The sequence below is a fragment of the Lissotriton helveticus genome, chromosome 8 (genome assembly GCF_964261635.1).
Source record: "Lissotriton helveticus chromosome 8, aLisHel1.1, whole genome shotgun sequence".
NCBI classification, from domain to species: domain Eukaryota; kingdom Metazoa; phylum Chordata; class Amphibia; order Caudata; family Salamandridae; genus Lissotriton; species Lissotriton helveticus.
The window spans coordinates 1,547,340,681-1,547,363,556 of NC_136069.1; the positions used below are offsets into that span (position 1 = coordinate 1,547,340,681).

General features: G+C 42.5%; 1 protein-coding gene across 7 annotated transcripts in view; it reads right to left on the reverse strand.

The window, feature by feature from the left end:
- FCHSD2 (FCH and double SH3 domains 2) overlaps positions 1-22,876 on the reverse strand; it is a 502,468-nt gene that overhangs the window by 214,872 nt on the left and 264,720 nt on the right. For all 7 annotated transcript variants that reach the window (XM_078658542.1, XM_078658546.1, XM_078658544.1 and 4 more), the window contains 2 exons: positions 18,140-18,273; positions 4,166-4,220 (listed from right to left, as the gene is read on the reverse strand). In XM_078658542.1, the coding sequence (XP_078514668.1) occupies positions 4,166-4,220; positions 18,140-18,273 (189 nt within the window). The remainder of the gene's footprint in view (positions 1-4,165; positions 4,221-18,139; positions 18,274-22,876) is intronic.

Here is a 22,876-nt window from a genome sequence, read left to right on the forward strand (position 1 = left end):
CAGACGTCCTATATGGAGAAACTGGATATGGCCAATTAAATGTCTATTCGAATACAGCAAGGAATGCACAGACTATACTCGGACTGAAAGGGGCATCGGAGTTTGCTGTCCACTGGTGAGTGCAGGAATTTGTGGGCCAAAGTAGTAGTCTCACCAATGGCAATGAAGACAACAAGGGCACTCTGGTGTCTATTGGAAAGGCCCGCCTAGTAGATTCCGGCACAGTGAGAAAGGCCGTTGAAAGATGGTCTCTGTGAAGGAACGCAGTCAAAAGAATCTCCCTGCCATCCAGCTCTGGCAAGACCCTGGGGTATCAGAGCTCTTTACAGACAGAGAAAAAGACAATATAACAAAGGCCATGACTGGAGAACTAAAACATTACAATATACATGTTCATTGCTGGTAGGGTAACAAGTTCGAGGGTACGTAAGAACATGTAACAAAGGCCATGATTGGAGAGCAAAAGTTACAAAATACATGTGCATTGTGGGTCAGGTAACAGTAATTTGTAGGGGGATGGGGTGGGGCAAGGCCAAGTTATGAAGGAAAAACTTTCAGAGGCGGTATCATGCGGTTTGTGGTCTGAAGGCTGAAGAGTAGGTTTAGAAAAAGATCTTTTAGATATCTATTGAAGCCCACACTGGGTTCAGAAAATCCTTAAAGACCTGGCTTTTTCAAACCAACATTTAATACACACATACATTTCCTCTGATGCCAATTTCTCTAGTGTCAGTGCCAAGACGCCTCCCGGCATTCGTTGCGCTTTATACATTTTTAAATCAAATCAAATCAAATCAAATCACATAGGAGGGTTTCGTCGTAATATTCACAGGGAGGGAGTTCCAGATTTTGGGTGCATTGCCTGAGAAGGATTGCATGATGTGAGATGAGGAGCAGAGTGTAGGTGCTTCTTAGGTTTCTTGACTTGCCAGCCTCAGAAAGCATGGATGAAAAGGTAAGCTGGTTTCCCGATGTGGAAGACTTTGTGGATGAGGCAGGCCGTTTTGAAACAACAGCGGACTTCCATTGGGAGCCATTTCAGATTTATTCAATAGGGGGTGATGTGATCATGGCTTTTTGCTCCGGTGACCATCCTTGCTGCTGCACAAAGTGTGGCTTTAGGGGGGCTAGGTGCGATTTCGCAGAGCCAGTGAGGGTACATTCCTGTAGTCCTGCACCATCGCTTGTGTGGTGTTTTTAGATCATTTGGGGAGGAAGGGTTTGACTTTATGTAGGAGTTTTAGGTTGCAAAGTGCACTCTTAGCTGTATTCTTTTTGTTGGTTTATGTTCAGGCTTGGGTCGAGGGAGATCCCTAAGAAGCCGATGGATTTGGAATTTGTCACTTGGCAGTTCAGCGCTTCAATGGAGTTTAGCCACTCATGGACCTGGGAGGTCAGACCACTGTTGGATAGGAGTAGGATTTCTGTCTTGTCTTGGTTGAGTTTCAAGTGGTTGACTGAGAGCCCGTGTTGGACTTTTATGTGAGTGGAGTTTAGTCGTTGAATGTTATTAGTGAGGATATTTCTAGATAGATCTGGGTGTCATCCGCATAGAGGTGAAAGGGTATGTTCCCTTGTTTTAGAATTGTTGTGAGGGGTTCCATTTATATACTGAAGTGTAGGAGAGAGGATTGAGCCTTGATGGACAGCCCTGGTTATGGTGGAGGTGTCTGAGGTAGAGTTGCTGATTTTTAGTAGCTGAGAGCGGTTATGGAGATAGGAGGTGAACCATTTCAGGACCAGGCCATCTATTTCGATCCGATTTTGAAGTGTTCTAGAAGCAGTTTGTGATCGACCACGTCGAAGGCTGCTGATAGGTCCAGGCAGCAACTGTCAAGAGTCCAGTGACTTGTGAATGTCATCCGCTATGTTCAGTAGGCCTCTTTCTGTGCTACATCCTTATCTAAAACCTGATTGGAGTAAGTCAAGAAGAGTATTGGCGTCAATGTGTTGGGTGAGTTGGAAAAGAAAGCATTTTTCAGGTATTTTAACTAGGAAAGGGAGGTTGGAGATGGGCTTCCAGGTCTGCACCTGGATTCTTCAGCAGGGGAGTAACTTGTCCTAGTTTGAGGCAGTCAGGTATCGACCCATTAATCAGAGAGCTGTTCATTATTTTGGTCCACAGAGGGGCAAGGGCGTGATTGAGGCTTTTAGTCAGGGAGGCTGGAAGAGGATCTGCAAGGTGAGAGGAGAGCTTGGTTTTCGCAATCATCTTTGAGATGACATTATAATAGTTTTGTTGTTTTACGTTCATACATTTAAGTTGAGCTGAAATGTTCAAATAAGGGGTAGAAATAGGTGTTTGTTTCCGTCATGTGGATGTTTTGTCTTGTGGATAAAAGCAATGCCACCCCAGTACGATTTTCCCTGTCTTTCTTGATGATCGAGAAACCAGGGGGGACTAGTAGATCAAGGATAGGTTAAGAGGAGTCATTTAGCCATGCTTTGGTTATGAATGCGATGTGAATGGGATGGTTTAGGATGGCTTCAGATAGATCCACTGCATGTTTAGTGGCTGATCTGCAGTTTATGAGCATGCAGTAGATGTTATTGTTGCTATTAGGCTTCTGGGGAGTGGAGCCAGGGGGATCATGATGTGGTTGGTTGGGGGTCTGGCAATTTTTGGAGGTTGGCCCAAAAATTCCTGCGCTCACCATTCAACAACCCTTTATTTACTCTGGGTTGAAACCCTTACTCTTACAGATAGAAGAATACTTGTTTTCATGTTACATTCCACAGGTTATTCTTACATTTAATTGTTTTATTGATTGGTTCTTCTTATTTCCTAATACAGGAATCACTGGTGCCTTAATTATTGAATCTTAGTTTATTTATGTTTCTGGAATTATTTATGCCACCAAAGCATTTCTAGTAATGAATCAAGGTACTTGAAAGCTAATGGTGATAGAAATACATAAATGCTGCAGGATAGGTGGAGTAGGCCACATGCACCAGATCTGGAACAAAATTTGGTCTTCAGGCCAACAGAAGCCATATATGTCAAAGAATTTCTCCTCTATCTTCTGGCTGAAGGAAAACGAATTCAGGAATACTGAAGTCAACCAATCCAACAGATGAGTATCGCAGAGTAACCCGTTTCTCCTGTACAGAGGTAAACTTATCAAATCTTTCCAGGCAGTCAAGAGGCACCAGACTGTAACACTCAATCATTGGCGTATCAGTCACTACAGTGAGCCCATGTTTTCATGAAGTACTTATATTACCTACACAGATAAACAAGCCTATATTCCTTGGCAGCACAAAAGGATCATTCTCTAAAAGGCGCCATCTTTAAGTGTCGAACTAACAGTGCAAACGCTCTCCTACTGGTTTCTGTCATCTAGACTGAAATTTCTCTGCCAATTTAAAGAAAGTAATTACCTTGAAATTCAGAAAATGTTTTATGTTCTACTAGATCGATGTGCTTTTGAGAAGCAGGTCTTTCTTCTTACTGGATTACACTATAAAAGGATGGACATTTCTGCTTGAAAAAGTGCAAGCTTATTTTTTATTCAATGCAAGTTCCTGAAAATTCTTATTGTAAGATGTTTCTCAGGAGACAACAAACTACATTTATGTACAAACTGAAATGTTGCAACAAAAGATTTGCACTATATAACTGGGTAAATATCATATGCATGGCTTCCACCCCTGTTTCATCGAGATTGCAAGATTCTGAGAAGTATTTTTAAAAAATCGTGCAGGACACCTCAGAGTTCAAGCTTTTTTACTTTTTAGATGTGTATGCAACATGCACTTCACAAGTTCAAATCCCCTTGGGTCAGCTATCCCTCTTATCTGTCTAATGACAGCAAATGTGTACCACTGAGGCGGTAACGGAGGTATTCTTGATTTTAGAATATGGAAATCCTTAGAGGGAAATTAATGGATGGTATATATGTATTCAAGGAAGGGTCAACACCACTGTGGAAGAAGGACCACAATTCTTCCAGAATGTATGCAACTGTCACACTACTTTTCTGTATAATAGTCCAGAAAATACACAGCAAGCTGGATCCACAACAGCTGCAATATCAACACAACAGGTTCAAAACCAACACAGATAACAGCTGTCAAATTAGTGGGCAATATTAACAAATAACATATACATTGAACTGAATTGTTTTTAGAAATGACCACACTTGGAAAAGATTAAAATGCCTACCTTGACATTGGCCTTCTGTAAACTTATTCTTGATTGAAATAGGCTGAGTTTAGATCTGTGAAAAACAGAAGAAACGTTATTTTTATGTATTCATGAGAAACTGGGAGATCGGCTCTGATACTATTTTACAGGAAACAATTCAATTGAATGTGCTGAAAAACACTGCACTCTAATATAATGAGAAAACAAGCATTGGCAAACCTAATCGGTCTGTCCTTGTGAAACTGGTGTGATGGTTATTTCCTTTTACTGCCTGGAAGCGACACAAAAATGAAATAACAAAAAAAAAACATTCCATTGCCTAAACATGGCAGCCATATACTTTGCAATAACAAATTCAAATTAAACAAGCATTTGCAATGCAATAGGTCTCGCATTAGGAACGTTTGAGCTATTGGTATTGTAAATGACAAATTTTTTATTTATGTGTTGGTTTGGAAAATATTGAATTGAATAGCTTTGTCATTTACAATGCCAATAGTTTTAACTTTCGCAAATGTGACACCTATAGCATTTGTAATGCAATATGTGTTGTATTTACGTGACTTAGATGTATTGAGATTACAAATAAAAATGGCATTTATTTTTTTAGTCAGTGCATCTTGTACTAAGTGCGCGGCATTGCAGGCCACTTTTGATCCGTCTTTTGTTACAGTTTAATGTAGCGCGACCTTGACCCGAAGGTATCGGAGCGCTTTACCCTAGCGCCAGTTACGTTACACACAGACACATTCATTTTTGGGAGGCACGGGGAGATTAAGTGATTTGCCCAGAATCACACGATGCTGAGACGACGCCGAGGCTCCAACCTTACCTAGTCCCCCCCCACTCCCAAATCGGCAGCTCTCGCCATTGAGCCGGAGAGTTGAATTCTGCAAGTTATGCAGCAGAGGGTGAAGTTAGTAATTGGAAATTGCAGTAAAGGCACAATGAAGCGGAAAATGCCACAGCCCCATAAAGAGGTGTTTTAGTGGCCCTGTTGGTAAAGGATTAAAAACCTACAGATTGACATGTTGCAGAATAATATACTCATAAAAGCCCTAGAATCTCGCCAAAATCTTAGCTGGACGAAAAACATACTTGTATATCTTCACGAAGTAAGAAACTTCATTAAATTATAAAAATATGATTTTTTATACTGGTTTGGTTAATACTACCTGCAGACAAAAACTGCGCACTGACCAGAACCGGATAGGATTTAAAGTGTATTTTACAAACAAGAACGAATCTATACTTTTGAAGCCACAGCCCACTGAGTCACTGCTAAACGGTACAAAACAAAACCAAATACAGTCTCCTCCGCCGACCAGCTTGACTCGGCCCAACGAACGAACATTCCAGAACCGCACCGAGCGCCCAGACCCCAAAAACTCGTTGCTCCATCCAAATAGCAGGAAACGCGCTGAAAAATACACGCGCCTCCTGAAAGGGGCTTTGGCGAGAATTTCTCTTTGCTGTGCACGAATTGCGCGTAGTGCAGCCTTTTGATTTTCAGTTCATGTAAACACACCCAGTACAACCTTTTCTATTCAATATGCGTCCATTTTCTCAAATACCTTCAATTTTTTTCAACGGCCACTTTACCGTTGCCATGGCACTTACAGATCGCCCCCCACATTGGTTGTGGGCAAATCTGCATAAAGCGACTTCTAACAAAAAAACATCCCCACCAAAAAAGGAAGCCCTGTTCAGTTTTGCTCCCTCCCTCACACACACACACACACACACACACACACACACACACACACACACAAACACACACACACAAACACATACACACACCAACTTTTGCAGTACAGCTCGACCTTTGTTGTCAGGTTTTCGGGACATACACAGTTTACATTACAATAAATTACATCAGAACTGCAAACGTATGTTCAACTCAGCCGAAATATAACAACATTGCTTTCACAGTACTCAGCAGCACATGCCTTTACCAACATTTGCCAAACGCACATTTGACGGCCTGGGAGACTCTATCGGCCAAGAAAACATGTAAACAATTCAGTACAACAATCCGATCTCACCTACTCGAGGAAGCTGACACACCCAACTAACAAGGTAGCCATTATCAAAACTAGTCCTGCGCTACCATCAGCTTTTCGCTGGCCTGTGAGGAGTGGGAGGGCGGGGGCTGCCTGCGCATGCGCGCCACTCTTCAGTTTCGTTTTCAGGTCGGAGCGCGAGCCCGGAGAAGAGAAGTGCCACATGAAGTCCCGGGTCCCAGGAGGGGGCCCGGGTGAAGACCAGCGTGGAGACTGCGGGGCCCCCATGCCTATGGGGAAAGCTCTGCTTTTTGGGAGAGTGCCAGAGGACCTCGAGTGCTCCGCGGGGCTCCCTTAACAGATGGTGCGAGTCCGACTCCGGTGAGTTAAAGGGAGGGGAGGGAGGGGCTGTGTGCCGTGTGTCTGTATGTGTGCTGTGTGCCTGTATGTGTGCTGTGTGCCATGTGCCTGTATGTGTGTGCCTGCGTGGGCATGCGCGCGCCTGTGTGTGTGTGCGTGCGTACATGCAGAGGGGTGGGGGGGTGTACGCTCGTGTGTCTGTTCGAATGTGTCCGTGCGTGTGTCTGTGTGTGCGCGCGTGGGTCTGCGTGTGTGTATGCAGTGTGTGTGTGCCTGTGTATGGCTGTGTATGTGCGCATGCGTGAGTGTGGAGTGTTTGCGCATGGGAATGAGGCACGAGAGGGGCACGGCGCCGTGCGCGCTCACGAGGTAAAATCTGAGCAAATCTGCGCTCGTGCACCCTCTCGTGTCCACATTCCCAAATACGGGTGACATTAGTTGTCGAAGCACTGCAATCAATGCTTACGCATTGAATGCAGGTTGTACTTCGACCTAAAAAGTAACCATTGCATTTATTTTTAGTAGAATATTAAAAGTGGGACATGTAAGAGTATTCATGAACACGATTCTTATTACTCTACAATTAGCTTTGAAATACTGTAACCTAAAAACAGACTGAGCAATAAAAAAAGGATATGAAAGGAAAGAAGAAAAGCATACTTATATGAAAGTGTTAGCCCACCAGCTCTGGCAATAAAGTGCCCTTTTATAGGAAGACCCACAGGGCAACAAAGTCAGTGGTCCCATGCTGTATGCTGTGGTGAGCGGAAGCAAATGTACATGACAAATGAACAGATTAACAGGGCTGACTCAAAGCCCATCTATGTTTGTATATACGTATTTATTTTTAATTTTCGTTTTTTTAATTACATAAGACTGCTAAATGTCAGACTTAAAAAAAAGGCAGTTTCTTAAAACGTGCTGTCATAAACAGAACAGACAACAGATGGTGTAAATGCAACGCAGCCCACACAAACAAGGCACATTCAAGTTAGAACAGACACAGACCAGCAATGACATTGCACAATTTTGTGAAATAGCACAAAAAGTTTGAGGGGAATCCCAACAATATAAATAACTCCTGCTTTAGCTGCATTTCTTCTCCGAGTCTGCAAAACCCAAAAGATTTGCCATAAGTTTTCCGTTCTACTCTTTCACAGATTTGGAAATGAAATAATTTACAAAACTCTAACCTTTAAAATACACATCTAAGAAAGATTTCCTAGAGTAGAACAAGGCCTTCTTAGTGGCCCTTGGAAAAATGGGAAGATGACTCCTCACAGCATCCTTCACCCCTATCCCAAAACCAAGTGAGGTACACACTACTCAGGACTGACACCAGTCTCAAGCAGGGCTGGGTGCTTGCGCCCCTCTTATTCAATCTTTACAAGGCCAATATGGGCGCTGCGTTCAAACACGCCAATATTATCCCTCCGAAGATAGGCAGAACCAAGACGCATATACTGCAATATGCTGACAATATTGTCCTCCTGGACCACTAGAGAATATGCCTAAAGAGAGCTCTGAATGCAATGCACAAGAATAATAGGCTAACAAAATGGCAGCAAATGGTTTTAAGACCAATATCTAGTCTTTGGTCACCCAGTCAAAAAAATCAACCTACAGGTGGAGCCTGGGGGCGTTACAAATTGAAAATGCTGACTCTTACAACTACCCAGGTGTATTGTTCACCACTAAAAGCGGTCATAAAAAGCAACCAAGACATGCCCACACAAAAGCTGAGGCAATCATCAGCAGTGTAAGTAAATTGAATAAGTCTGGAAAGCCCGTCCACTGGCTCAATAAGACAGGTTCTGGCAGCCACATTGCCGCCAGCGATTACCTATTTATTTACCCGGGTCAGTTAGTACGTACCCTGGACAAATACCATGTCAAGCCTTACAAAAGAGCCTTTCAGCCTGCCTCTGTATTTATGGAATTCCCTGATAAAGCTGGAATTCGGAATGGTGGCCCAAATGTGGGCGAGCAGGATGGCCTTTGTACATTACTATCATAGAATAATCAAGGCGCCGGCTAATACAATAAAAGCAGCCTTCCAGCCCATTTTCAGTCAAAGTGGGAATCCTTGGTCACAATAACTACAACTCTCAATTTACACCCTTCAAATTGACCAAGAGGTGTTAAATGGCCTGCACCTCTCGTGTGTCGTGCTCAAACACGCCTTGAAAAAACAATACTACAACGCTATCCAAGGAGAGCGACATGAACAAGAGTTCTGCAAGCCGTGGGGTGGTCGTATTGTAACGCACAATCGGATTTTGTCAGACCGTAGTCTATCTGTCAAGTGGACTCCTAAAACAAATCCTTTTAGCCAGGTTAATGGTCCTACATATCAAGGAATTAAACCCCAGATGGTGAACTCTCCAGGCAATTGAAAAATGCCGACTCTGCCATTATAATGTGAATCTTTTAACCACTTGATTTGTCGTTGGCCTGCAATTCTCATGTCGCGCCGCAGACTGCTAAAAACAGTTTTTATCACTCACAGTGCCCGAACTTTCAACGAGGCAACAAATCTTGTTGTTCAGCATCACGGAGCCAGTGGATTTAGCAAAATTTATATTATGAAACAGAGTCTGGGAGATGCAATTTCCTAAAATCGAGCCTGATCGCTCTGTCTGAGCTACCCGTTGTCGCTGCATTTATTGACTGCTGCTAAACTTAGATCCTGTAATACACCTTTGAACTTAGCTCCGCACTTAATATTCAACAAACTGCAACTGTTTTCTAACATTACCTTTTGGGGTTTTACTGATTTTATGCATTAATGATTTTAACTTATAATGTAAAGATTTTTATTAATCATGCAATAAAGATTTCATTTACTACACTACCAGTTGTAAGGGACTATAAGAAAATACTGTTTATAATGGACACCACAGTAGAGCAAATGGCATCTGAAAGTAATTGTGCACTTTTTTTGAAGTGGTTGTGTGAAAAATACCCTAATTTGCCTCAGACGCACTTTGAAGGTATTTTAATGTGGAAGGAAAAAAAATGCAATTAAGTCCTTAATCTTTAATTTTTAGGTATGTAATACTTTCTTTAATATATTTAAATGTTTTCTATTGTTAAGAAAAATGTCACATTTTGATTAACCTTAATAAAGGCTGGGCTACACAATTCCACTACATCTAGTTGCACAAACAAAACTATTCATTTAATTACCTAAGGGATCCACAAAAATAAGCTCATACCATGAAAAGACAATGAGACACCTAGACATCAGAGAATCATGTAACAAAATTTTCACCTAAATACAAGAATGCGGCGATCAAGTCCCTTAATGCATTATCGCAGTATCACACAAGTGTATTACATTTGGCCCTACAAGTAATTACATGTCTGCAGTTCCACAGACCCCCAGAGTCAGGGAGAAAGGCCTTTAGGTTCAATGCAACGCTATTTTGCTCGCAATTACTGGGATCATGCACAAAATGAAATCCATCAATTGCGTCTCAAACAAGTTTAACCTCGCAAAGACTTGCATCTCAACTACATTATCCTCCCCACGGTGTAAACTATGCCTCTGAAAGGCTATCTTTAGTGTAGCATTTGAGCCTTGGTCCAATATACGTTTAGGAACGAATATACACGCATTATATCCATTCAGCCGTGCATACATTGTACCGTATATATACCTTCACAATGTTACAATGTCCACAAGCACTTTGAAAACAACAAGGGAACCCAAAGAAGTCGGCAAGGGACCTTGGGAGTCAATATTATTGAGGCAACAGTGGTCCCTTACAAATAATAATGCTTAATCAATAAATATAGACAAAGTCGTTGCTATATTTGAAAACGACATGCCCAGCCGGGCAGAGGTCTAGGTATTTACTTTTCAGTCAATGTAATGACATGAATAACACACAATATACAAGACAGGGCACAAGCCTGTACCCAGTCAATCACACAAGAAATAGGTGATCATAGTTGTCTACTGTAGTTGACAACTATGAGCACCTTACACACTTGGAATGATTTATTTGTCGTTTAAAAGTGTGAAGGTGTCAATATTGTTCTGTTTTACAATCAAAACTGTGCGATTAACAAGTTTACAGAACGTTAAGCTCTTGCCAAAGCCCTTTTTTTGTTCCCTTTAATTGTTCCCTGTCCTGATATTTCTTGTGTGATTGACTGGGTACAGGCTTGTGCCCTGTCTTGTATATTGTGTGTTATTCATGTTTTACATTGACTGAAAAGTAAATACCTAGACCTCTGCCCGGCTGGGCATGTCATTTTCAAATATAGCAACTACTTTGTCTATATTTATTGATTAAGCATTATTATTTGTAAGGGACCACTGTTGCCTTAATAACAATGTCCACAAGCTGCACAAACAAGAGATAACAAACACAATCAGTTTTGGACTAAAAACTCCCCAAAAACTTTAACAAACGACCAGCATCACTTCATAACACATCATTAAAAACCTGAAACACGGGACCGCAACAGAACGCACATAACAGGGTGCAATCTGTGCAATTACTCTTCGAAAGCATGTTGACATCAGGGGCTTTCAGCTGCACTGCAATAGTTCAACAGGGCATAGTTAGTATGTGCTATACATCTAATATATTGAAATGAATGTTATTAATGTATTCAGAATTGTTCCTTGCAGCCATTTATGCTTATTACCAACTTCCCACAAACGCTCAAAGTGAGTTTTAAAAAGGGTAGCTTTTTTACTATTTACAGCCAAAATAAAATCAGCCAGGAAGTGTTGGACTCCCAATTACAAGTCCTTACTAGAGAGTCTATTATCCATGAACGAAACATTTTTTTAATGGATACCTTCCTGTTGAAGATCCTGTAAAGCCATAGGTGGAATTATCTTGTCTGTCTAGGCTGTCAGAAGAGGGATTCAAGGGGTCAGACTGTATGCTGAAGTTTAAAAGTCCACTGAAAGTCTCCATACCCTTCATCACTTTAGAATTATGACAGTGCACACCTAGCTCCAAGGAGCAGTGCGCTTAAGTACAACCTCAAACATAAGATGCTGTGCACATCACTATTGTGCGAGTGTGTGTAGCCATGCATGTTAGTTTGTGTAGAGTCCTGTTGGAAGTAAAATAACACGAAACTGAAGGTGATGGAGAAAAGAACTTGCAAAAATAATATGAGAATACTTTTTTCATACCTAATTACATAGCTACATCACATACCACGTATTTGCAATTCAAGAATCAGTCATAAAGTGGCTTGCAGCAAATCTCTCAATGTTTGGTCACGTGCTGAAGCTGGGATCCCCCATTGCTAGACAATATTTTTGAAACAAGGAACAAAACTCCTGAAAAAGATGTAGGGTGGTAGCCTGACAACACCTCCTCCTGTTTAAAAAAAAAAAAAAAAAGAGTTCTACTTATTCCTCCCTTTCACTTAAACATTTCACCTGCATAACTAGGTTTGGGTCGCCAATGACCTCTCCAATTTCAAGTTTCTCCACCATCCTGCATGCAGCTGGTCTGGTCGTCTCCTAGAGCCTTATGACTCCCAGCACCCACAACTTTTCATACTTCCCACTCCTCTCCACAAACAAGAGTCTTGGTCCCACAAGCGGACTTGCTGCTCGACTCATGGTCTCTATGAGTTTGGAGGATGTGTTTAAACGATGGCATCATGAACGCTCTGTTGACTCATGCTGGCCCTGCAAGATACACCATAACAAAAAATTGTTATTAGCTCGAAAGCACCAGGAGGTAGCTTGGGTATATTCAAAGCTGGCACGCAGGTTGCCTCATCTGATCATAAGTGAGAGTGAGTTTGTGCGAGTGCCTCACAGAACTGGTCAGGTGTTTGGAGAGTGAAAGGAGCGCTCCTCCTGGCAGTCTCTCCTGAGAAGTGTAGAGGGAGGCCCTCCATGGTGGGTGTAGTCCTACAGTTTTAAGGGAATTCACAGTACAATCCATCTACCGAAGAGGAGACTAAGGTGACGGGAGAATGAGCAAATGAGTTGTAAAGTAGTCGAACTACCTTGAAAAATAAAACACTTAGTAGGCATAAGTGAACTTTAGCGACTAGGATCAGGAGACCCTTGCCTACTAGAGTATTGGAATAATAAGCGTGCTTGAATGTCTTCATCAGGAAAGAGGTCACCTAGTATGAGACAGTACCTCAACACAGAAAGCTTCACTTATTTAGAACACTTGCAAGTCCATCTTATAACTATCCCACTCACAAATTTGAGTTTTTGTGGTGCAAAGCAGGTTTTTACAGAGAAATAGCAATCTATTCACACCTCTGTCAGCTGGCTGTTACATATATCCTAGATGACCTTATCCTGCAGAGTATCAGGCATTTGCAGCTAACTTGTTTGTTAGTTTGTTCCTCACCAGAATGTAGCTGGCAAACCCCATGTACCAATGACAAGTCATGGAGTTGTGTTTGGAAGGCATGACGGCTATGTGCAGAAACGCTTGGGAGACAGCGACACAGCAAAATTAATTATGCTTCTAAGATAGGGCACCCAAATCGCAGCTTTTCATGAAAGCACCTAAAACAGAGTAAAGTAACAAACTACTTGAATACACTAAAAAATTAACTCCTCAAACAGTGAGTGAACTGTACCCAGTTGGAGCCACACTAGATGGCACTCCAGAGGCTGGAAAGCTAGGGATGGGTGGGAGTTCTCATGTCCACTCTGCTGGAAAATCCTCGGGTACTCTGCAGAGACCTGTACCAGGTTACGTCCTCCTTATTTATCTGTGGAAAAATGCTCAGTCCTACCGAAAGAGACATACTATGAAGGGCACCAAGACAAACATCTTATTTAGCACATTTTAATTTCCAATTTTGCATTTGCATTCGAAATCTGGACTGCTGTTTGCTCATTAAGAAACAATTCCTCTGCGACATCTCTAGCAGCAAACTTTCCAAGGTTTTCTTTTGCCTCAGACATTTCAGGATACTGTTGTGGAAATCATATGAAGTGTTTCAGAATCCAGCTTGGTGGCAGGCAATTATTAAACCAAGCATCCCAAGGACACTGGCTTTCCGTGGCATTGTGATTTTTTTCACATCTAACCATGCTTGCGCACAAAAACATATGTGGCCATCAGGAAAAAGTGAGTCACATAGGCAAAAATACATTCAAGAACTTAATATTCAGTATCTGAGTCATAGTTATTACTCTCAACCTATTTATCAGCATTTCATTATAATTAAACGCAATTCATATTTTCGACTACCTGATCAGAAACATAGCTGCACAGGTATATCAGAGAGCTACTTCCACAATCCTTTTAAGTTATTTGCTCTTTGCTGCTCTCACTTATTTTCACAAACCTCAACCTCCACCCACCATCCCCCACCCAGAGTGCCTCTTGTCATCTTATGCCTCGTTCTACAACCAATCTCTTAAAACCAGCCTCAAAGGGAGTGATCTCCGCCCAAGTACAAATCAATCTGCAAACATTCTCTGTCATATCGTGTGTCTCATTAATACACCACAATCATCTTCATAATTCCCTCCCATGCATTGTTCTTCTTCGGTAACATCCTCTCCATCCCTTAAATCTAATTTCTTTGAGGCTATCTAGGATCTATTTAGTTTAAATTATGACTATACAAGATCTTCTCAGCACTGAAGAAAAATCGCAGCTACAGCCCTGCACCCCATCCCGGATTCCACCACCCCAAGTTACCCCGCCTCTAGTTGGTTTGTTAAAAACAACACTCGCACACTACCCACAACTGCGGCGAACTTACGACGAGATCCTAACAACCAAGAACATCACTACAGATCCAGTACACTCAAGTACACATAAGCCATGTACGGAAGACAATAAACACGCCCAAACACTCAATACACCCACTTGATCACCGTACTGGGAATTTAATGTAACCGATTGATGAATAACTGCAAATGTTGTTGTTTATGCTCGTATACTCTGTCTGCGACCGAAAACTTTAATAAAATGGTTTACAAAAATAAAGAAAATACAAGATCTTCTCAGCGGGACATCTAACAGTGTCGATGGAAGAATAATCTGTCTCCAAGCGCCTCAAGTGTGCCTCGTGACTCTCACAAAAATAGTCTTACCAGCAACAAGTCCCACTTTCCATGTTCTCTCTCAGACAGATCACTGAGCTACTTTGCATGTCAATATTGCCCTTCACAAGCAGAAACGGAGCTAATTTCTGAATTATAAATCCTTTTTGAAAACCCAACCATCAAGCAAAGGTATTTAACAACCATTTTACCCTTTGCTATGTATTAGGGAATGTAAAGGACACAGAAGATGCCTAATGCTCCACCCACATACTTATTGATAACCAATAAACAGCTTTCCATATGAAAAAGGACAGTTTGTCCACAGAGAAGAGAAAAAGGCTGACCATCGAAGAAAAAGTGGAGAAAGTGTGTCTTAATATTTAACAGAGAAAATGGACTTCTGACTATTTGTATGTAGTACGGGGCTTGCTCCGTCTCCAGGTAGGTTATTTGGCCCCCTTGTAGATTCTCTGGCTTGCTAGAAGTAACCTTGAAGGGACTTGCCCAAGTGCCCTTAACTCTGATGCTTTGTAACATCCAAGACTGCTGCTGGGACCTGCAAGTGTCTTAATTTCTAAAATGATGAAACAATGCAGCCTTGGATTTCATCACGCCCAGGTTAATCCCTTAAGTTCCTGGCCCTAATTAAATCCCTTAAATCTTCCTTATAGGTCCTAAACTGTGCATCATTTAGCAACTCCAACCTACGTCCTTTTTGCAGTACATAATCCCGGGATCCTAGATTTAAGCCCAGGCCACAAACCTGGGCTCAACAATCATTTCTTGCACCAATAACTTCTCTTCTAGAGAGGGCAATGTAACTACTTCTTTGAAGTTGGACAATCATTGTTTGGTCTCTGACATAGCAAGATGCGTGATTTCTCCATCTCAATAATATAGAAATACTCTCCATTTAGCTAAAGTAATTTGAAGAAATGTTACTGCAGTAACATAGGTATTTTAGGGTTTATTGAACTTTTTCCCCCCAACAGGTCTTTTGTTCAGTTTGTGGAACGAAGACTCTGACTGCCCATAAACAAAAAAAAACACGCTTCACTTTCAATGTAGCTGGAGCACTATGAGGCAATGCCAAATACTTCCCCACCACCTCCAATTAGAGCAGTAGAAGCAGCATTGGTCTGGCTTTCCCTTTTTAGACGATAAGCCTATAGTCAAGACTGTGCTTATTGTATACTGGTAGAGATAAGAACCACCAGCAAATTTCTGTCTTATCTGCCTACCTGCTTTGTAATTATTTGTCTAAACACATGAGTTACAAGCTCATGTTGACTGCAAAGACAACAATGCTGCTGAGCAAGGTGACCTAACAGATAGCATACTTACACAGTGCTTGCTTGACATATACCACTGAATGAGAACCAACAACATTCCAGAGAGAACAGTCTTTCCTTTGGAAAGTTTTGTCTTCCACTGGCCATTAGATTTGCAAATAGTCCATGCTCCCTCAAGTCGTGCTTAGGATACTGAGCACCTGGGGGACTCAAGACCTTCTTGGGGGGCTGTCTTCTCCTAAGAAGGGCGTGCCGTTGCTATTTCACCAATTTCTAGACTGGGTATATTAATTTTCCCCAAAAGAACTGAACTTCTGAATTCCACTATTGTTTCCAGACTCCATTATTGTAACTAGACTTGTCAGCTTAGCTGCTTCTCACAATACTGGGGTTTTTCACAATGGCTCTTCTCTGGCATCCCTCATCATCAATCCACCACCTCTGGTACAGATGCATAGTGTAGCTGTACATAAAGCACCCTGTGCATTTCTAGGGTTTTTCTGAGAGTCCTATGCCCTATGAAACATAAATCGCAACACCGCAATCAAATATGCAATATTGCACATCTCACAAGTGCAAAAAATAATCAATCGATTCTAGACACAGTGACCACAACAGAATACGTAGCAGAAATCTGAAACACAAAAATTAATTTGATAAAATATCATCTCTGGTATTAAATTATAAATAAGGTTCTAATTTTTCCGTTTTATATGATTTTGACACATAAATACAGAAAGATAGCAATATGTTTCCTGTCTGTATTTATTTTTTTAATGGAAAAATACAGAAAATTGGACTTCTTTTCAGTGAGTTTTAATATTGTCTTTCATCAATTCCAGGCTAACAGCTGAGCAGATGGATGGTGTGGGGAGTTAAAAAACAAGGTGAGACATCCTTAAATAACAACATATGTCTACTACATCCACTGAAGTATAATATGAATATGTATTTACCTGTGGGTGTATTGTCATGTTGTATTTGGCTGTTTAATTTGCTAAAACCCGACAGTCGTCAAAGTATGCGTGAACATTGAATAGTTAAATAAAAGTGAAAATATACCATTTTACAACTTCATTTTATTCACAGAACACACAATAAATATGGATGAATACTGATAAGATGACAACAACAAAATATAGATAAATGCAGACAGAAATTAAAAAAAACAAATACCATAAAACCGAGAGCCCTAATTATCAACAATATTTAGTCAAAAAGTACTGAGAACTTTAATCAATTTCCACCCCATGAAGCATTGTCGAAGAAATGTAGAATTTAGCCACAAACCCGGTCAAACAATGTTTTTTCTTTAAAAAAAAAAGCTAATGGGTTACTAGGAGTTAAACATCAGATACCTTATGAAAGAGGAATTATGATTTGGTTTCAGACTGATGCAAATAAAGTTACTTTATAGGGTATGTTACACAAGAGAACACATGATTACGTTTTCATAGATCACCTACCGACTTGTGTCTTATGGGTTGGGGTCAGGTTAGCACATTCTATCACTGGAGAGTGTTCTAAGATAAAGACATTGTTGAAGTTGATAAATTACCAACCTGGAGATATAATGGATTTCAAATGTAACCTGGACCCTAGAACAATGCTGCTGGGAATTTGGGAGGAAGATCCCACTGACCTTTCCCACTCGAGCCCCAAAAGTATAACCTAATTCTATGGAATATTGGATGCGAAGTTCATACTCCTAAAACATCTCCCCGCCAGCCAATCCAATGAGGGATCTGGAAATACACTCAGGTTTAAGCAACATATAACTTAACATATACCATAAAGTGAATCACAAAGGCCATCACACTTGCTAGTTTCAGCGTTTCTACTCAACAAATGTAATCTTTGATTTAGGCAAGGGAGTGGCAACAGATTCTTGAGCATGCAGTACTTCAAGGGACGGTTACCTTCATTCTGAGTAAATAGTCATACATGTACTACAAAGAAGCTGAATAAATGACTGAATGAAGGAAAAAAGACTCATTTGATTAAAGCAGAATTTCAAATTAAACCATCTCAAGTTTGGGAAAGTTAAAACGGTAAGAAATTCAAAAGACCCCTAAAGTAGCTTATTAAAAACAAATATAAAGTAGTCTAGGGGCACACGACTAGGGCTAGTGATGTTGCGTTCACCAATAACTGAAGCTTATATCAAAGTGTGAGAAAATCTGTCCAGAATGAGTGACCCCAACATTTTAGACAGTCAATAAGATATTTTGCTGTACATGTTGGCAAACAGATGTATACAACGGGCTTGTGGCATCAAATATACGACTCAGAATAGTATTTTTGAGAACAAGAAACATACTTAGCCTCGATGTCGGCTTTTTCCCGCACCGCATTAGCCATCTGCTCAGTCTCCAGGTACTTCTTCTTGGCTTTGGCCAAGTCTTTGACTGTGTCGAAGAACTCAGTTTGGATTTTTGTCAAGTTTTCCACACACTACAAATACAAAAGATGGAAAGACAGTCATATTTTGAGGTTTCCATGCTTTAATACAGCACATTGTTGCTGGTTGTTTGTTGATCTTAACTCACCTTCCTGATTCTAATGTCAAGTTAAAGTGAAATATACTGAAGAAATGACTAGCACTTAATCTGCTTTGCAAACATTTCCACCCTTACAAACGAGATAGTGAGAGTAAATAACTTGTGGTTTGGAGTATGGGCGGGTCTGGTCATGGGCAGATTTATATAAGTAAATACTCCAGTTTTCATATCCTGTGAGGCAAACACTGCTCCATTTCCCAAGCACTGACCTAAGAATAGTCAAAATATTCTAAAACGAAGAGAAATATTTTACGCTCTCACAGAATTTCCCACTTATAACAGCCTCCGTTTAACAACTCCTACCATATAAGTGCAGTAGCTGTCATGCGGTAACCCTATTTAAACAACATGGAAGTGCTACATGTCAATCACGCATACTGCTTCAGTAGTGGCCTGTGGTCCACACTGAAGAGTTAGTCAATAGTACAAGCCAAGCCGTTCCTCCTCAAACATTGAGATCAGTCGTAACAACTTGTTCGCAGAAACATGGTACTTCCTGTTCCACTCGCTGTGCCAGACATTTACAACCCGCTGTAGAGCGAGTGGAGCAAAAACATTTTGGCATTACAGAAACTGGACACTTTTTCCCTTCATTTCTATGCAATTTCAGTATTGTCAAAAGCAGAGATGACCACAGAACCTATGTTTGAAGATCCATTGCTCATTCTGCCCACATTTTTCAACAAAATGTCAATTTTTTGCTTCGGCGACCGTACGAAAAATATAATTCTTCTCAATGAACCACACACAAAAGTAAGACTAGACCATGGTGTCATTGAGCAAATACCCTCAATGCAAAAGGTCTTTCATGTTCAGTTATGCCTCTTGATCTTAAATTTGAACAGGGGGCACCAGAGAACCGTGCAACATGGCGGTCTCAGAGGAGAGGTCTCTTGGCCCAACCGTAGAAGCTGCAATTACTAGCCCTGCTGCCCGCTGTTCATTGCTGCTTGCCCGAACTGGTGAGGCTCCAGACATCAACTTGGACTCTTGTCCACATTATGGAGAGCTTGTGGTATACTCCTGATGGGGGCTTATTCTGAGTGTGCTTGCTGGAATCTGGAGTTGCTCCGCAATGGGTGCCATAGAGTCCATCTGGCGGGCCCACGACTGGCCTTGGGCAGCCCTGGAGGAGCAGTTGGGGGTCACAGTCTGTCGGAGGCCTGTTGATCCTGTCGTGTGCGCAACCGGGGACTGTCGGTCCTGAGAAATCAAGGATGGGCAACCTGCAGCTGTGGCTGCATCTTAGTCTGCAGCAACTGCGCGGACTGGGCTGCGCGGACTGGCCTGCTTCATCTGCTATTGGTTTGGGCACACACTATATCAACGTACTGCGCACATGGCACACTACAGATTTGCGCTAAGGCCCTGTGGGGTAACTACAACTGGTCTATGACTATTGTTTGGAAGGGTGCTGCCCGGTGCAGCACAGAATTCCATTGGCACTTTGCGTGCGAGACAGTGGGTAATGATGGCACACTGAAACTTCTAGAACTGTGATTGGACTGACTGTCATAATCAGCTCTAGAAGTTGTGTTCTTACAGAGGACCTCAATTTACCTTCATATACAGAGGCTGTTCTCTGTAACCACGGTGGGAATAAAGGACATGTTACTTACCTTCGGTAACTCCTTATCTGGTAGAGACTATATAGCTGCAGATTCCTTACCTTAGAATTATTGCAAGGCGTCAGATAGGATCTGGAAAATGTTTGTGTGCAGCAGACCGGAGGGCCAGTAGATGGCGTCAATCAGCTTTGTGTGGCTTCATCAATCGTACAGGAAGTGACGTGTGGTGCCTATATAGGCGTCATGCCAGCGCATTGACATCAGTTACTTTTCGCAATGTTCCACGCCAGGAGCACGGAGGTACAAAGAACACTGGCCACTGGAATGGAAAGCTAGAGCCATGAAAGAGGAAAGCCCTGTCCCTAGAATTTTGTTTGCAGAGCGGGGAGCAGTGTTTAATTTGAGCCAGTGGTTTCTGGTGCTCAGCACCGGCACTTCATCACCAACACCAGTTCTTTACAGGAGCACCAGTTAAGGACACATACATGGGGAGATTAAGTGATTTGCCCAGAATCACAGAATGTTGAGCCAATGCAGAGACTCAAACCTGATTCCCCAGCTCTAAAGTCAACGGCTTTGACCATTACACCATATTCTCTCCCCACTTTCATGGTATTTGGTTCTATTGTAGGCGGCGTTAACAGGAGAAATGGTCTGGTGCAAGCTGCCTCCTGACGAGAGCCCCAGCACTTTTTTTTTTTTTTACAAATTGACCACTGGCGGGGAGGATTGGTGGGTCGATAAGGAATCTGCGGCTAGATAGAGTCGCTACAAGATAAGGTGTTAGCGAAGGTAAGTAACATGTCAGAGACTTCTAGTAGCAGATTCTTCACCTAAGACCAGATACCCAAGCAATACCTCCCAGGAGAAGGGTATGCGTAAAAATGTTGTAACAAAAAATGTCTGTAAGACTAATCAGGCAAAGTGCCCATTCCGACAGACCTGACTGTTTAGGCAGCAGTGTTTAGTGAACGTATGCAAGCAAGCCCACATTGCAGCCTGGCAGATGTCTAGGGCTGGGGCTCCAGTGGTCACAGCCTTGGCTCTGGTGTAATGAGCATGCAAACCCCAAGGGAGTTACTTTTTGGCCAGTGCGAAGCAGATTTTAATGCAGAGCACAGCTTCTGCACTGTCTTTCCCTTCTTCGCTCCGACACACCCGATGAAGGATTGGTGGTCCATCATGAACTCTCATGCGGTCAAGGTAGAATAACAACACTCTTTTTGGGTCCAGTCGGTGAAGTGGGTCCTCATCCTTAGAGGGAAATGGCGGAGTGCAAAAAGTAGGCAGAGTGATGGACTGGCCTACATGAAAGGGAGTGACGAGTTTCAGGACAAAAGAAGCTCTAGTTCATAAGATCAGCATGTCTGGGTAGATGTTAAGGTATGGAGGCTTGGATAACAAAGCTTGAAGCTTACTGACCACTCCGGGCTGATGTTATTTCCAACAGGAAGGCCGTCTTGATGGTAAGGAGCCTGAGAGGACAGTTGTGCAAGGGATTAAAGGGAGTGCACATCAGAAACATCAGGACGTGGTTAAGGTCCCACTGAGGCATGATAAAGAGAGAAGGAGGAAACATATGTTGTTGCAAACCTTTCAAGAACCTATGTACAATAGGGGATTTGAAGAGGGATGGCTGGTCAGTCAACCGCAGAAAGGCTGAGATAGCATAAAGATAGCCCCTCTAAGGTGCCCAGGGCAGAACCCTGCTGGGCAAGGGAAAGAATAAAGAGCCAATTCTGAGAAAGGGGGTCAACCTGGTTTTCTGCAGACCATGCCACAAACTTGTCCCAATGGTAGATGTATACAGTTTTGCTAGAGGTACACCTGGCTGCCAGAATAACACTGCAGACTTCAGGTGTACGGTCAAATGCCACGCTCAACTGCCAAGCAAGAACGTGGAGTGTTGACAGGTTTCGGGTGGAGAACCCTCCACTGCTGCGACACAAGATCCTCCCGAAGGGGCAGCCTGATCGGAGGACTGATGGCCATGCTCAACAGCTCTAGACCATGTCAGAGAGATTTCCATGATGCAGTGCCCACTGGAACTTCAGGTCCAGCTGCGGAGCCCGCATTTACCAGCGGGCACGTGCCACAAGCAGGATACAGTAGGCCATGAGGCCCAGCAGCCTCAGAGTTAGTCTCACAAAAATCTAGGACAGAAGCTGAAACATCGGTATCATAACCCGAATATCCTGGACTAGTCATTCGGAAGGATAGGCCCAAAACTGCACTGTATCCAGAACAGCTCAGATGAAGGGGAGCGCCTGGGAAGAAGTGAGGTGCAACTTTGGCACGTGACAATGAATAATATACTTTTATTTGATTTATAAAAATCATAAAAGGGTGGGTCTTACCACCATACAGCTTTGGCACGTTAATAGTGAACCCCAGCAAATGTAGGAGGTCCGCCGTAGTCTGGAGTGGGAGCCTGGGGTGAGCCCGCCTTCAATAGCCAGTCGTTGAGATAGGGGAAATCTGGCACCCCTGATCTCCGCAGGGGAGGCGCAACCACCGCCATCAACTTGGTGAACACTGAGGGGCGCTGGTGATAACAAAACGGAGCACAGAGAACCTAAAATGTTCGGGACCCACCGTGAGCTGCAGGTAACGCCTGTGGGCAGGCAGGATGGGAATGTAGAAAATTACATCCTGCAAGTTCAACGCTACCATCCAATCTCATGGGTCTAAGGCAGACAAGACATGAGCAAGAGTGAGCAATTAAAACTTCTCCTTCTGGAAGAAAATGATTGGGCATAGGTCTAGGAAATGACGAAGGCATAGGTCCTTCTGGGGAACCAGAAAGTAGCAGAATAGCAACCACTACCTACTTCTGCCATCGGCACCCTCTCTATGGCCCCCTTGGCGAAGAGAGCCATAACTTCCTGATGGAGCAGAGAAAAATGATCCTCTGTCAGCCTGTCGTAA